Source organism: Salvelinus alpinus, chromosome 11 (assembly GCF_045679555.1).
Source record: "Salvelinus alpinus chromosome 11, SLU_Salpinus.1, whole genome shotgun sequence".
Taxonomy (NCBI): domain Eukaryota; kingdom Metazoa; phylum Chordata; class Actinopteri; order Salmoniformes; family Salmonidae; genus Salvelinus; species Salvelinus alpinus.
This window is the reverse complement of record NC_092096.1, coordinates 28,707,831-28,725,312: the sequence shown is the minus strand read 5'-3', so window position 1 is coordinate 28,725,312 and position 17,482 is coordinate 28,707,831. Positions and strand designations below refer to the sequence as shown.

General features: G+C 41.4%; 2 protein-coding genes across 2 annotated transcripts; both read right to left on the bottom strand.

Annotated features, from left to right (window-relative positions):
* Window positions 1-8,089: 8,089 nt before the first annotated feature.
* On the bottom strand, window positions 8,090-11,766 carry LOC139533875 (ubiquitin-conjugating enzyme E2 N-like). The gene is made up of 4 exons (XM_071332328.1): window positions 11,548-11,766; window positions 9,964-10,210; window positions 9,729-9,869; window positions 8,090-9,417 (listed from the first exon to the last, which is right to left on the bottom strand). The coding sequence occupies exons 1-4, from the start codon at window positions 11,575-11,577 to the stop codon at window positions 9,371-9,373; spliced, it is 465 nt and encodes a 154-aa protein (XP_071188429.1). The 5' UTR covers window positions 11,578-11,766; the 3' UTR covers window positions 8,090-9,370.
* Window positions 11,767-12,823: 1,057 nt separating this feature from the next.
* On the bottom strand, window positions 12,824-16,286 carry LOC139533876 (large ribosomal subunit protein mL42-like). Its single transcript, XM_071332329.1, has 5 exons — window positions 16,122-16,286; window positions 15,827-15,884; window positions 15,639-15,723; window positions 15,187-15,350; window positions 12,824-12,999 (listed from the first exon to the last, which is right to left on the bottom strand). Exons 1-5 carry the CDS (start codon window positions 16,207-16,209, stop codon window positions 12,954-12,956), a joined length of 441 nt encoding a protein of 146 aa, XP_071188430.1. The 5' UTR covers window positions 16,210-16,286; the 3' UTR covers window positions 12,824-12,953.
* Between the last annotated feature and the right edge of the window lie 1,196 nt (window positions 16,287-17,482).

Here is a 17,482-nt window from a genome sequence, read left to right as displayed (position 1 = left end):
GTCACTATTACTGCCTGGATGGGTTTAGCGAAAGCTAATGGTCCTGCAAGCATAATTTATCCTATATCACACATCCACACTCTCTCTCACACACGCAGGCACGCACGCACACACACACGCAAGCACAAAAACAACTGCTGCAACCAGACCCTTATTTACTATTGCTAATACTGCTAAATTTAAACACTTGTCCCCCAATGCTCCCTTCTCTGATAAATGTGTAAATGTTGGACTATAAATTGTGCCTTCCTGTATTATACTTATGCTAAAATGTCTATTATATTCTACTGAGTCATTTACTTTATGTTCCTATTCTCATCTTCTATTATTTATTATTGTTGTTGATTGTCGAGAAGGAAACTGCAAGTAAGCATTTTATTGGACAGTGTATACCATGTGTATCCTCTACATACGACTAATAAAAACGTCAAACTTGAAATTGAAACTATATATCATGCGTACATCTAGATATTTGAAGTGTGTGTAATGTGCAATACTACCACCATTACTACAAAGAATATTAATAGTAATCCAAATGTAATTGTTATATCGGTTCTTTAAAATATTTTTACGTTTTAATGTTGAGACCAATGTGTTTTTTCTCTCTAGAGAAATCAAATCCAATTTTATTTGTTACAAGCGCCGAATACAACAACTACAGTTACCTATAGACCTGTTTCACCTCCCCATGAGGAAAACAATCTAGTCCTCCGTTGTGTACAACCTTACAGTGAAATGCTTACTTACAAGCCCTTAACCATCAATGCAGTTTAAAAAAAAATAAGAATAAGAAATAAAAGTAACAAATAATTAAAGAGCAGTAGTAAAATAGCAATAGTGAGGCTATTCCTGAGCAATAATAGGTATCCATCCACCTGTTGCCAGTTTTTCTTGATGTCATACTCTGACAGTGTGTCCTCATTGAGAGACAAATAACAGATGATGAAGTGAACTCTGACCGTCTGCTTCGACGGCCATGATGGATCTAATGTTGCTGTTGTCACTATTGAATATATAACTCCCCTCTATCTGTGTGAAACAGAATCCTCTGTCTCCATATCAGTATTTACCAATGAATGATCAGTGACCCAAAAATAGAACCACAAAGAGCAAAATCATGCAGCGTCATTCTAGGTTACCTTGTAAGGCTTTTATGAAGCCTTTATAAGCATTACATGAAACATTTGTACACATGTACTCACAGTAATTGTCATAACTGATCACCAGGAAACCTGGTAGATATACTATACCCAACCAAACAAATGGCTGTTGGCTTAATTTGATATCTATTTTATTTCTTCCCTGACCCTCAGGTCAATAGTACATTGCCCTCTGACCCTAACCCTATAAATTGAAGGGTCAAACAAGCAAACAAACAAAATGATAGCATTAGGGCATGTCACAAGGTGAAGGAAACAGAGAAACTATTGTGACAGGGAATGAGGCCATAAGTAAACACAGCTTTCACAATTATTATATCATCACAATAACCTGCTCTTAAAGACATAAGACTAACAATGGGTGTTTATCACGGCCAGATCTTTCTCATGGCCTTTCATTAGGATAGGGAAAACATCACTTAGACACGGACCACCTGACATTATAAGCTACGCTATTATAGGGTTGTGTGTGTGTCTCTCTGTGTGGGTATGTGTGTGTTTGTGTGCCTCACTGCCTCTCTGTGGGTGTCTCTGGGTGGGTGGGTGGGTGAGTGAGTGAGTGAGTGAGTGAGTGAGTGAGTGAGTGAGTGAGTGAGTGAGTGAGTGAGTGAGTGAGTGTGTGTGTGTGTGTGTGTGTAATGGTATTATATTACCAACTACAGTTACCTATAGACCTGTTTCACCTCCCCATGAGGAAAACAATCTAGTCCTCCGTTGTGTTGCACTCACGATGATAGCACTGTCTCCTTGAGCTGGAACAAACATGGACATGCTGTAATCATGGGAAGAACAGTGTGCTGAGACATAAACAAGGCCAGGGAGCGACAGTGTAATTGCTAGATTGTGGGAAAGTTCTCTTAATCAAAATACACAGCATGGATATTGTGGAGAACAGTCTGACCTCCTCCAGGTATTTTGCAAGGAAGACAAATGCAGTTCACTTCATTCTTTGAATGGGCATTGGGTTAATATGTGTTTTATTATACTTAGGGCTTCTGAAGTAGACTGAACTGAAAAAGCAACCTTCATGGTGTGGTGCCTTGAGGAGTAGAAACTTAACGGGTAACTTTAGACATGTAGTCAGCCTGGAACGCTCATGCTGGGGGAGTCTACTAAGCTATATGGATTTTTTTAAAGAAGGCTCCTTTAAGGCTCCTTGAAGTATAAAATTTTTTGGGATGAAAAAAATGTTTAGGCCTTACAGCTATTAGCCCATACAAACGCATTGAATAACAGATACCCTGCATGGAACAACAGATAGCCCCCCTTCCTTTTTTTTAAGGAAGTTTGTTCTGAAGTGTCTGTCCTATATCTGAAAGATACCCCTTATTTTTGTCACGAAACATTCTCCATATATACTTCAATATTTTCAACTGGTACCGGGGTCCTTCAGACGAGTCTTGTGAGGCCTGTGGGTGTCCTACAGCAAACTGAAATGTACAGTACGTGTTCGTGAGATCATAATAGTTTGTACGCCAAACCGTTTGGACTCTACAGAAGATTTCGTGAGAAGACCGATTTTCGGTATGTCTCACGGTCTGACAAACACCACTCTAGCTCTGTCACCTTTCACCGCAGATGCGGAAGTGCGAAATCAGCAGATAGAGACGCATCCAATGCAAAAAAACAGATCTCTCTTAAAGTAACAGATTTTATGGGAATTTTTTATTACGCTAATTATATTTCTGCGGGGGCTCGAACATCGACTCTATGGTGTTTTAAGGGTGTGGCTCACAGCTCAGTCAGCCACCACACCATGGGTTACGTCCCCATAATCTCTCCTTCCTACTCATTTGTGCACTCATTCACTGTTCTCCATAAGTTTAAAAGCATTGGATTGGTGTAGGCATGGGCTAGAGGAGTTTACATTCAACAGTAATTTCCTTTCAAATCCACGAAAGGAAGTGAATAAGTCCACACTTTGGGAGAAAGGAGATGTTATTTGGACACAACCCATTATCAGTGGCTGCCTCCTTCATTTTGAGCAGTGTATACCAACTCCAGTCCTCCAGTACCACCAACAGCACAGATTTCTGTTGTAGCCACAGACAAACTCACCTTTCAACTCATTGAGGGCTTGATGATTAGTTGACAAGTTGATCAGGTGTGCTCACAAAAAATGTGAGCTGTTGAGGGTACTAGAGGACAAGTCGGGAAAAAATGATTTAGAGGAGAGGACTGAGAGCAGGTAGCTCTGTTTGAACATTTACGTTTTATTCATTATTGATTCTTTAGGTTGTAAACTTCGTAGGCAATAAAGCTATTTTGTTTTGAATGTACCCTGTCTCATGAGCCTCTGTAGTGGAAGCCTAGATCTGGTCAGTGGAAGCACTTCTCTCCCCGTGCTGACACAATGGCTTTAACCTGGCTTTATAGCCTTAAAAAAATCCAACTAAACAGAAATTAGTTTCAATCTATGACAAATTTTACCACGAATAACACTAACCAGAATGACACATCAAATGTAACTGCAGAGGGGGTTTAGAAGGACAGTGGAATCTTGAGCAGTTTATATTAGAGCGCAGTACACTGTGGCTAAAAGCCTGAGTGAACAGATGATACACCTGAAGGACAGCATCATCCATCTAAGAGTAATATTTTCCACCATTGTGACTCAATTTGACCTCGGTACGGAGTGCTCTCAAAGGGACTGTCTGCAGGCCTGCCTGCCTGGCCGGCCACAGAACTCGCAAGATGAAGAGATGACAATATAAGAGGCTCCATGACATGAATTGTAGCCCTCCCTCTAGTGTTCAGAGTACCTTGCTACTTATGTAATGCCCCATTCATAAATCAACATCAGCCTGCTGGGAAATGAGATGTGGACTCAGTTCTGGATTTGGAAGTGTAAAAGGGGTCCTTGATATCTGGAATCCTTGGGACATCCCTACCCTATTGAAATTGGCATTTTAAATGGTTAAGGTAAGGGTAAAGGTTAGGATTAGGGTTCGGCAAGGGTTATGATTAAGGTTAGGGGTTATGGTTTAGGACGGGGACTTCCCAAGGATACAGGATAGCACTAACCGTGTTAAAATGGGCAGTCGGAAAACAGGAATTCACCGCAGTTTCTAAATCTGTCTTGCTCCCAACATATCCTAGCATTGGTTGTGTGTTGCTAGCAATTAGCTAAGAGTCATACTAATTTCTCTCCACTTTTAAAGCAGATTATTCCTCCTCTGTTGACATTGTTGGGCAATGTCACCCATACTAGCTACCTAATCTCTGTCCTCTGACACTTGTGGACTGGGTTTGGGTGTTCCTCAAGCACTGATATACAACATATTCAAATAGTGTCATATAGCTATTATCTAAATCACTCACAAAGCTCACCTACTGAGTAATATTTTATTCCAATAGATGTCACAACACTTTGACCCTAAATGCCCAACCCATGCAATCAGTAAGTCTAGATGAAATAAAGTAATCAATTCTATTTGAATGTAACAGGAAAGGTAACTCATCACTGCCACAGTTGTTATGATGTACAGTTGAAGTCGAAAGTTTACATACACCTCAGCCAAATACATTTACTCAGTTTTTCACAATTCCTGACATTTAATCCTAGTAGTATTCCTTGTTGTAGGTCAGTTAGGATCACCACTTTATTTTAAGAATGTGAAATGTCAGAATAATAGTAGAGAGAATTTATTTATTTCAGCTTTTATTTCTTTCATCACATTCCCAGTGGGTCAGAAGTTTACATACACTCAATTAGTATTTGGTAGCATTGCCTTTAAATTGTTTAACTTGGGTCAAACGTTTCGGGTAGCCTTCCACAAGCTTCCCACAATAAGTTGGGTCAATTTTGGCCCATTCCTCCTGACAGACCTGGTGTAACTGAGTCAGGTTTGTAGGCCTCCTTGCTCACACACGCTTTTTCAGTTCTGCCAACAAATTTTCTATGGGATTGAGGTCAGGGCTTTGTGATGGCCACTCCAATACCTTGACTTTGTTGTCCTTAAGCCATTTTGCCACAACTTTGGAAGTATGCTTGGGGTCATTGTCCATTTGGAAGACCCATTTGCAACCAAGCTTTAACTTCCTGACTGATGTCTTGCGATGTTGCTTCAATATATCCACATAATTTTCCTTCCTCATGATGCCATCTATTTTGTGAAGTGCACCAGCCCCTCCTGCAGCAAAGCACCCCCACAAGATGATGCTGCCACGGTTGGGATGGTGCTCTTGACTTGCAAGCCTCCCCCTTTTTTCCTCCAAACATAATGATGGTCATTATGGCCAAACGGTTCTATTTTTGTTTCATCAGACCAGAGGACATTTCTCCAAAAAGTATGATCTTTGTCCCCATGTGCAGTTGCAAACCTTAGTCTGGCTTTTTTATGGCGGTTTTGGAGCAGTTGCTTCTTCCTTGCCGAGCGGCCTTTCAGGTTATGTCGATATAGAACAAATTTTTCTGTGGATATAGATACTTTTGTACCTGTTTACTCCAGCATCTTCACAAGGTCCTTTGTTGTTGTTCTGGTATTGATTTGCACTTTTCGCACCAAAGTACGTTCATCTCTAGGAGACAGAACGCTTTTCCTTCCTGAGCGGTATGACGGCTGCGTGGTCCCATGGTGTTTATACTTGCGTACTATTGTTTGTACAGATGAACGTGGTACCTTCAGGCATTTGGAAATTGCTCCCAAGGATGAACCAGACTTGTGGAGGTCTACAATTTTTGTACAATTCTTGGCTGATTTCTTTAGATTTTCCCATGATGTCAAGCAGAGGCACTGAGTTTGAAGGTAGGCCTTTAAATACATCCACAGGTACACCTCCAATTGACTCAAATGATATCAATTAGCCTCTCAGAAGCTTCTAAAGCCATGACATCATTTTCAGGAAATTTCCAAGCTGTTTAAAGGCACAGTCAACTTAGTGTATGTAAACTTCTGACCCACTGGAATTGTGATACAGTGAATTATAATGGAAATAATCTGTCTGTAAACAATTGTTGGAAAAAATACTTGTGTCATGCACGAAGTAGATGTCCTAACCGACTTGCCAAAACTATAGTTTGTTAACAAGAAATTTGTGGAGTGGTTGAAAAACTAGTTTTAATGACTCCAACATAAGTGTCTGTAAACTTCCGACTTCAACTGTATATAGTGCTATTTCTATGGTTTTAATGACCATTTTCATTATTTTATTTCACTAGTCCTGCATTTTGGAGCTCAGAGCCTGTACATGTCACACCTGTACATGTACATTAAAAACTCTGAATCTAGACATATTTGACATGGTTTTACCACTGAGCTGTGGCTTGTTTTCTTCCTGATAACACACCCAGTATTTCACAACCTAATTTCAAAACGTACAATATCTACATGAATAGAGGATATTAATCATTGGCATCTAACACAATTGTGTGTGTGTGCTTCTTCTGTACCTTTGTTTGTGTCTGCTGTACATTCTGATAATATAATGCAGTGGATCACTGTTCATACTGCATCACACCCATGTCATCCTCCTATCTTGTCACACCAACACCAAAATAAGACATCTTACACCATTACTCCATACAGCACTCTTGGAGGCCATGCACTACCACCCCTTTCCCTGCAGTCTCCACCTCGGTGGCTGGTTATATGTAAAGGTCAGCGAAGGAGAAGCCTGGCACAGCACAGTCTGTTTTCCCACTGCAGATGAAATATTCACAGGAAGAGATCCCCCCCACCCACCCCTCCCTGTCTTGTGGAGAGTGGATCTCCAGGCAGTGCAGATATTCATAGTCACAATTCACTCTCATACTGACTGCAGAAGGAGAGGAATCCCATCACAACAAACAAATACTTCATAACGACGTCAGATCAAAAACAGTTATTACCATGCAACCACTAAGACTAGAGAATCACACCACAAATAATGTATTTCTACTAGTGAACAAGCAGAGTGTTATATTTCCGTGACACATTGATGACGCGACATCCAAAACATACTCTCTACTGTGAGTGGCCAGACAGTGTCCTACCCTGTGCCGTAAGCACCTGGTGATGAGTAATGTTCACCTGTCAGGTCAATAAATCAATGCCTGTCACAAATGTTCTGTTTATATTTGGACGTTTCTGAGCTGTCAGCAGTAAGTCACCCTGTAACAATGGATAATCTAATAGCCCAACCCCCACATCTTACTTTGAGGAAAAATGTACTTACTATGACTGGGATGTGGTTGTCCCACCTAGCCATCTTAAGATGAATGCACTAACTGTAAGTCGGTGTGGTTAAGAGTGGCTGCTAACTGACTAAAATGTACAAATAAAAAATAAAGTGATGGACTAATTTCACTGACAAATCTTTATTGCTTTGAGGTTAGTTAATGTTGAGTGTCTAAAAGATAATACAAGGAATAATATCCTGCATTTATATTCTGAGGATTAGTTCCTACACTGAGTGACTCACTGTTGCCATATAAACGAAGACAGGACCATAATACAAGGAATCATTTCCTGCATTTACATTCCGAGGATTGGCACATGGGTCATTCTATGAAAATTGTGGCTTTCCTTTCCCCGCCTTAACCACTAGGGAAAACACAAGTGTCAGATGACACAAAATGTTTGTTTTAATTGAAGTGCTTTGTGTTAATAGACAGTATATACAGTGCGTTCGGAAAGTGTTCAGACCCCTTGACTTTTTCCACATTTTGTTAGGTTACAGCCTTATTCTAAAATGGATTGATTACATTTTTATCCTCATCAATGTAGATTGATTTTCATAGAATGACCCCCACTGAGTGGCTCACTGTTGCCATGTAAACAAAGACAGGACAATAAAACCATTGTGACATACTGGCCCCTAAAGACAAGCATGGCCCTGACATACAGGTACCCATCTACTCAGACAGAGCAAGTGTGTCAATAAACAAAACAAGTGAGTCACATCCCCTTACCCAGATACACAACAGCACACAGACACATTCACAGGAGTCTTACTCAACTTATTTTATTTACAGGAGCCACAAATGCTAATGCATTGGTTTATTTTCCCATATCATTTCAGACACCGGTAATACACGATTCTCTTTGCCTTTTTCACATGAGTGGACTAACCAGAGACGTGGAAGCCATTCTCAATCTAAAGGCCAGACGCTTGGATGATGAATCATCATTGATATTTAATTCTAAATCCCTTAGAAAAAGATAAATAAATTAGAACATTCTCTGACTTTCTCCCCTCTTTCAGGATGTTGGTTGAACTAAACGCTGGATACACTTGCAGTAGAGAATTGTGGAAAAGACAAGAGTGAGGACAGAGTATGGGAAAAAGCAATGAAACACCACCTACCAGAATATGTAGGTAGTGCTAGCAAGAAAGAGATCAAACAAAATGGCATAACAAAAATATTTTTACTACAACATAACATTTACAGAAAATAAGTACAGAAGCAACAAGTCTTGTGTGGATCTCAGCAATGAAGTGACAATGATAGCATTTCATGCCTCGTTGTTTCATGTCAGAATTGGGTGTACATTTCCCCCCCATCAACACCCCGAAAGTGATACTTCTCAGTATCAATACGGATCTAACTTGTTAGAACAGTCATGTCCTGGGCTTGGGTAAGTACATGCTTTTAATGAAGTATCATAGGAGAAAAAATAAATTAAAATAACATTAAAATAAAATGAAAAGAACGCCTTTCTCCCCAGAAGGACGTCGTAACCGACACCCTCACCTCCCTAATCTGAGCTTCTGCCAAGGGCTTGCAAACACAAGACTTCCGAACCCACAACTTCAACTGTCTGAGGGAAACAAAGTTTACTCTAAATTCAACAAGAGGCTAGGCAGCATAACCTCAAGTGGACATTTTCAAATGGGTGGGTATTTGGTGTCACAAACTCCCTCAGTTTATTGATCTTTGACTAAACTGACCCATTGTATGACTGTGGGTCCAGGGCGATGTCCTATGTTTGTAACCCCTCGGTGGTGCACAGAGACTTGTCGTTCACCCCCCCCCCCCCCCCGGAGAAACAGAAAGCTGTGGTTGGGCATCAGCCTCTGTCCATGCATTCGAGCAGTGAGCCAGGACAAAGACAAAACACATTGCTATGTGCCATAAAATCAGAGGGCTGCAGTAGTTTCGTAAATATATTCTTTACCATTTTTTTTGCTTGCTTTTATCTTGTTTTTTTTGTCTAAGACTGTCCTTTAAATGCAAATAAAGGAGATCATCTTGGTTGTGTTAACATCCAGTGCCCGTCTGTTTTCTTCTATACCTCAATGCTGTTTCCCGCATAAAGCCTGGTCCATGTCCGAGCTGCAAGGTGCACAGAGAGGGGGTTCATTAACTACAGGTATCAGCATTCTTCTTGAAGGAATGTCTTGCTATCTCTGAATTGATTTGACCTGCAGTGGCACTTTAGGAGGCTGAAGTGAAGAGCACTACAAGAGCAGTAAGTAATTGGTTCCTTCTCACACTCACTGCCTCTGTTTAAAATCAGGCTTTGTTCACATTCAGCGATAGGTACTCTTGATCAGAGGATGCAAAATAATTTACGTGCCAAGGGGTGAGAATTTAAACTGGGTTCACTTTAAACATGAACATGACACATGCGTGCGCTGTCTCACCTGTCTCAATGGCTTGGGCTTCGTTTGATTTCCACTGCTCTGCAACATCGTTTGCAAGTGGGTCATCAGGGTTAGGAGCACTTAATAATGCTTGGATTGATAGCAGCACTGTGCGGATCTGCAAAGCTGGGGACCACTTATCTGTGAGAGAAAAAGAAAATGGTGGAGGAAGGAGTCATACTTTGAGTCAGGACATGACTGTGACTAATGATAATTGTGAATCTGGATAACTCACCTTTCAAGATGTCTAGGCATATCCTACCCAGCTTGTCCACATTGGGGTGGTAGATTTTGGTCATGAATCGCACTTTGGGAGCTGCCATGGGATATTCTTCTGGCAGAAAGAGTTCAAGTTTAAAGGTGCCTCCTTCGAAAGGGGAGTCCTGGGGCCCTGAAATCACCACATGGAAGTAACGTGCATTCGCCTCATCAGGCTCTGCCTTTATTCCAGGAACGGGTTCGGCCAACAAACGCTGAGTCTCCTGAACACGGACAGAGATACAGATCGAGACATGCAGGTAGATAGACAGAAACGTGTCATGTTTGAAGTGAACCCAGTTTAAATTGTCTCAAGGAGAATGCGACACAGATGTAGCAAGACAGATTAGCACCAACAACCAGATGTCAGGTCAGGGTCAATAGTTACCAAGGTTTTGGACAACTATGTTTTGGTGCAAGGACAGCCATCCATGCATTCAAGATCAGGTTTGACATTCTGTTTCTGAACTTTTTAGGGACAATGAACATTCACTTCTGTCTTGTCTCTTTCAAGAGCACAAAATGGTCACTCACGCAGTGCTTTAGATCCTCAGCTAAGAGCTCATAGGATACATTCTATTGCAGTTAAATAAAAGGTTAAACAAACAAAATACATAATAATTACATGCCTGGAGGTGGACTAGCTGCAAAGTCTGTTTTTTGTGAATTATGTCTGAGGCCTAGTGAGAACAAACATGTAACATCTTCATGGTATGACTGTCATTCTGATGGAAAAAAATGTATTATCAATAACTTTCATATATAACTCACTGATAGGCCCATGTACACTATAACACCACTGTAAATGTTTGTCTTCTCAGTTTTTTTATTCAACTAGGCAAGTCAGTAAGTTAGGCCAGTTGAGTAGGCTGATAAATTGAATGTTTCTGTCAAACATTTGTTTTTGCAGCCACCTTGTATATGTATGACAAACTATTGTCCCATGTCGCTTCATTTATTTCTGACACAGAACTCCTGCAAGACCAACAAGATCTCCTGATCCTGCTCATTGGGCCTAGACACAGTTTGAGAGAAATACCTGCACTGCCTCCGGTTCCTATACTACAGCCAAGTTAGCTTTGCTACCCAAAGCACTTTCATACACAATAAACCAAGCAAGTAAATGTGAGTTTATAATACATACTCTGGAGTCCAGTAGTACAGCAAGTTCCATCAATATCTAACTAGCTAAATTTGCTAGCTGTATGTACGTTGCTAACGTTAGCTAGCAGTGCCAGTCGAGGGTCATCGCTCAGATCGCTAACTTGAGACCATAGCAAGGTTACTTCAATACATGTACACTAAGAAAAGTATTACTTTCAACACATAGGCAATTAAGTAGACTTGGGCCATACTCAGCAGGAAGGTTAATACATTTGACCAAACATTCCTCTGACTTGGGGCTGAGCCTGAGACATACAGTACCTAGCTAACGGAAGTAACGTTAGTTAGCTAGCAAATACATGGCAATGCACGTGCCGAGTCTTATTTTTCTATGCAACTCAAAGGGGACCGAACTACGGCTTGTGAACTATTTATTGCATGGGGTTTTTGGAATTACCTTTATAATCCTGCGGGGTAGTCCTGCCATCTTGTTTTACTGTATACAATATTTTTGTATGTTCACTCCTTCGTCGCCGACAAACACGCCTTCCGGTGAATGGTGTTGGCCTCTGACGGGATTGTGAATGCTGGGAAATGTATTTTGGTCAACGACCAGCGTGAACATATTTCAATTAAACGAACTTCATGTTCCAGGAGTGGGTGCTTTCAAAATCTTAGAGAAAATACTAGAAATATGAACGTACTCTTTATTGTAATTTCTTTGAATCCCAAAAACTTAAGACATGGACTGAATTGAAATTATCGTAAAAATGGACAGTTATCACAATCAATGTAATATTGTTCTGCACAGTAGGAGCCAAAGTTTGAGTCCCAGTTGCAGCTTTTTCTTTCTCCCGCTACGCCGCTATTGCAGTGTTCTCCTTCTTCCTCCACAATAACATGCAGATACCTTAACCATGTCCCAGAATTTCATGAAATAAAAGGTATTCAGCACATAGGGAAAATATATATTTCACTGTGTTGATGAATCGTTACTAGAGAAATGAGACCAAGTTAAGACGCAGGACAGGGTGGATCGGTATATAGTAAGACAGTTTAATTGGATGTAAAGATATCTGACAAAACGTGCACGGACTCATTCATTTAGCTCAGAAGGAACTAGCCGAAAAAAGTCCCTAAACAGAGCGTGCATTAGGTTTTATACACAATATGATGTCGGTTAATTCTGGTAGTTCTGCTCTTCTGACTGGTCGGTGAAGAGTTGGAGGCGGGCCTGCTCTAGCCAGAACAGGAGCCCCATTGGTGCACAGCAGAGTCCTCTGCTCTTGGCACCTGACCAGTAGGAGAGGGGGGTGAAGTGGGTGTGTTCATGCGATGAAATGTATGTGTGTCAAAGAACAGTGAAATAAGGGGAACTGGGGTTAAAGGTCTCCTGAATAGAGGGAGTGTGTGCAATGACTTGAGTCAATCAGATGAGTTTAGTATTCTATGTTTGTTTGTGCGATTAGAATCTGCTGAGACTAGAATGCTCTTTGTGTTATTGGGGAACTGTGTTTTGAGCAACAGCAGTTTCATGTCTAGTCATGGGGTGTGTTGTGCAAGTGTTAATCATATGGTTGCAGGCAGGCTCTTAAGCAGCCCATGGGCACTAAAGTCACCAAATGATGCTCAATATATGTGCTTGATATATGAGCTATGCATATGAATATATGCATATATGACAACTGACAGTTTTGGTAATCTGCTTCAAAGCAAACATAAAAGTGCGCAACTACAGATTTGTTAATTTTATTTTACAGCACAAATAATTGCACACAAAACAGTTTGGGATTTGGGGGGGTGAGCCAAGCTAATAATTATGTACGGTATCAATGATTCTTAAGGTAAGAAACTCCTTAACAACTATCTGTCTTTTGGAGGATCTCTCTTTCTGCGTCGCATATGGTACCTAAGAAAAAAAAGGAACAAAAGTTAAAATTTTCAATATACAGTGGATTCGGAAAGTATTCAGACCCTTTGACTTTTTCCACACTTTGTTACAGCCTTATTCTGAAATGAATTAAATTGTAATCTCTCAATCTACACCATAATGACAACGTGAAAACAGGTTTTTAGAAATCTTTGCAAATGTAATTAAAAATAAAAAACTGAAAAATCACATTTATAAGTATTCAGACCCTTTACTCAGTACTTTGTTGAAGCACCCTTGGCAGCGATTATAGCCTCGAGTCTACTTGGGTATGACGCTACAAGCTTGACACACGTGTATTTGGGGAGTTTCTCCCATTCTTCTCTGAAGATCCTGGGGTGTGTTGTGCAAGTGTTACAACCTCTATCAGGTTGGATAGGGAGCGTCGCTGCACATCAATGTTCAGGTCTCTCCAGAGATGTTCAGTCGGGTTCAAGTCCGGGCTCTGTCTGGGCCACTCAAGGACATTCAGAGATTTGTCCCGATGCCACTCCTGCATGGTCTTGGCTGTGTGCTTAAAGTCGTTGTCCTGTTGGAAGGTGAACCTTCGCCCCCAGTCTGAGATCACGAGTGCTCTGGAGCAGTTTTTCATCAAGGATCTATCTGTACTTTGCTCCGTTCATCTTTCCCTCAATCCTGACTAGTCTCCCAGTCCCTGCCACTGAAAAACATCCACACAGTATGAACCTGCCACCACCATGCTTCACCGTAGGCATGGTGCCAGGTTTCCTCCAGGCGTGACGCTTGTCATTCAGGCCAAATAGTTCAATCTTGGTTTCATCAGACCAGAGAGTCTTGTTTATCATGGCCTGAGAGTCCTTTAGGTGCCTTTTGGCAAACTCCAAGTGGACTGTCATGTGCCTTTTACTGAGGAGTGGCTTCCGTCTGGCCACTACCATAAAGCCCTGATTGGTGGAGTGCTGCAAAGATAGTTGTCCTTCTGGAAGGTTCTCCTTTCTCCACATAGGAACTCTAGCAGAGTGACCATGGGGTTCTTGGTCACCTCCCTGACTAAGGCCTTCTCCCCCGATTGCTCAGTTTGGCCGAGCGGCCAGCTCTAGGAAGAGTCTTGGTGGTTCCAAACTTATTCCATTTAAGAATGATGGAGGCCACTGTGTTCTTGGGGACCTTCAATGCTGCAGAAATGTTTAGGTATATGCCAGGTGGACTCCAATCAAGCAGTAGAAACATCTCAAGGATGATCAATGGAAACAGAATGCACCTGAGCCCAATTTCGAGTGTCATAGCAAAGGGTCTTATTTACATAACGTTTATGTTTTTAAATTTTAATAAAAATGTGCAAACATGTCTAAAAACCTGTTTTCACTTTGTCATTATGGGGTATTGTGTGAATATGGATCAAATATTTTTTTCCCCTAAATTTTAGAATAGGGCTGTAACGTAACAAAATGTGGAAAAAGGGAAGGGGTCTGAATACTTTGCGAATGCACTCTATAGGTGATTTTAAAAAGGACTGAGTGAGGATTTTACCCACCTTCATGCAAGTTTCTCACTCAATACATTAGCATTACATTCATTTACAAATTAGCAACTTAAGGTACATTGTGGATACTTAAAAGGCCCAATGCAAACGTTATCTCAATATCAAATCATTTCTGGGTAACAATTATGTACCCTACTGGGATTATTTTCAATCAAAATGGTCAAAAACAAACAAAAATAGCTTCTTAGCAAGAGCAATTTCTCGAGCAAGAATTTTGCTAGGACTGTCGGAGTGGGGAGGGGAAATCGGAAGCCTCGTTATTGGCAGAGACGTTTGAAACTCTTTCATATTGGTCTATTAACTAATTTACTGCCTGGTGATGTCACCAAGCAGGCCGAAATTTCAGACAACCTTTTCAAACAGCCCTCTTACACCAAAAGAGCATTATCATTTTCACAGCACTCTTCCAACATCAGTATTGAAGTATATATAAAACTCAGGAAATTACATTTTTGACTGCACTGGGCCTTTAATACTAAGGAAGTGCCATGTGAGTTCAGTACCAATATTTAATATGGAACGGGTGTGGCATCTATCTATTGCCATGCTTTGAGCAATCATCAACATCATTTTCTCCTTCTGAGTATCTCTTCATAATTTAGACAGTGCCCAGTTAGTACTGACTATCACTAAAGTGATTCAATCATAGAAGGTCTACTTACTGTCCCACAGGGTACCAGCGGTGCTTGGTGGTGTGAAACATTTTGCTGAGCTCCTCAATGGTGGGGGCCTGTTTGTTCTGCAGCACCTCCCTTCCGAGGTGGGCCTTCAGCACCTGGTCATGTGTTTCTGCCGGATTGGTCAGGGGGTTTGGCCATAGAATGGGCTACAGTGTCACAAATACATAAGAAAGCCATAACAATCAAAGGCCATTTATGCTGTTTTTCAACCTAAATTGCAGGGCTTATTTTGCCGTTTAATAGTCAGCATGGTGAGAAAAGGGGCATCTTGCTGGCAGGTAAATCTCAGCCTTCCACAGACATCATGATTTCACAGATCAATCTGCAGGGCTTTATGTGTTTGCAAATGCAGTATTTACAGTATTTAAATGTTTCCCTTTCCCCATCATCTCTGTTAACGTCAGTATTGGCAAATCCAAGTTCTAATTTCTTACCTGGGTAAGTTCATAAGGAACATCCTCAGAGGGATGGTAGCACACTATGGTCTTCCCATCAGATGTCACACCAATTTCCACCTTACTGCAATGAAGGTGACAAGAAATGAACAAAGTCATCGCAATGCACACACTCACAAAATTATGATTTACTGTAACTAAGGCTACGTAGCAAGCTATCTACTTACCAATCATCATCAATGGAAGGTCCACGGATAGTTGACTTGTGAAGGACAGGCACAACGCCTGTTGTGGATACATTGGTTTACATAAATCAAAAGGTACAGTATGATGTGATTAATAACTGCCAAGCTACAGTCACAAGATTGCTAGCCAGCTGGGTTCTCTGCCTCAGAAATGCTTGCTATATATGTGCGCTAACATTAACTAGATAGTTAGTTGACAAAATCCTTTCAGCACTTGAGATTGTGTTCACAAAACGCGTTCCTTAATCTTGCAAGTTTTACAATAGACAGTACTCACCTGTGCAGTGTTTCAGTTGAGTAACAGTTGTAAACCTTGTAAATAAACAACTCAACCTATTTAAATGACCTGTAGTAGCCATGCTCATAAAAAATGTTGTTTTTGTGTTACATGGAAATATTTCCGTGTATGTACTACAAGGAAATAATTCCGTGTAGATACGTAAACCCTACATGTTTGTTTCGCTGTACAAACCTTTATGAACAAATCCTTTTTCTTTAGTAAAGCCAAAGTAAAAATACAAAAATCAAACAACTGGGACAGTTTAACTGTCAAATGTATTTGGGGAAAAAGTATTTATCATATTTGTATAAATGCATTATGACATCATAAATATCATTTTAGAATTGGAATAGAGTAAACTGAGAAAGAATGGGATTTGAACATTTTGCTAATTCGTTAACATGAAACTCAAGTAACAGCATTGCTCTTAACCTCCATATAATGGCAACTGAACATCGAAAGGGTTACCGATGTGACCTCATACTGGAACCATCTCAGTACTCCACAGTTCCACCGCCAATGGAGGAGGGGAAGGCAAAGGTATCAGTGAAACTTCAGCCAGAGGTTTTTAACCCATTCACCCTGTCTCCTCTGCCAGAACAGACGATCCGTGATGTTCTTGTTGACTGGGTGCGAAACAAACCACTCCTTTCACCCGCTGCAGCCAGAGGAATGGTCATCACTGGCGTAACCCATGAGGTTGCATACTGTTACAGACTGGAAACATTTACAGAGCACAGGTCTGTGTGCTTAAGATTTGAACCGCAATGCAAAACTTCCAAAGCACCAGTGTCTCCAAAATCAGCAGGGGAAGTACAGGAGCCACAACCCTGGAAGGTGCCTGTGACCCCTGCCAAGATGTTCCACAACCAGGTGTTAAATTACAGGCTGATTCACACAAACCGAGTGACCGGGTGCTCTTACTGCCAGGAGCAGAAGTGGGTTATGTGCAAGGCCTGCTGTGCCTCTACTAGGGTGCGCTGCCCTGTGTGCCATGGGCGAGGCAGGGGCACCAAAAAGCCCTGTAGAGAGTGTAAGGGTGAGAAGATGGTGCCCTGCATGTCCTGCATGTCCCTGGGCCGGGTTTGCTGTGAGATGTGCGTGGGAAATGGTCAGCTGTGCTACTTCAAAGAGCTGCGGGTGGACTACCGCTGTCATGTCGACAGGTACCTGCTAGATGTCCCAGGCGGCATCCCAGAGGAGAGGATTTCCCATGCCATAGGGGAGATCCTCCACCATGGCTTGGGCCAAAAGGTGTGTCCCATTAGCACCTTCTCTGTGGAAGAGGTCAACGCAGCCTCACGGCGGATGGTGCGGTCGTCCCACTCCAGCTGCCCCCAGTGCCGCATCATTCAACA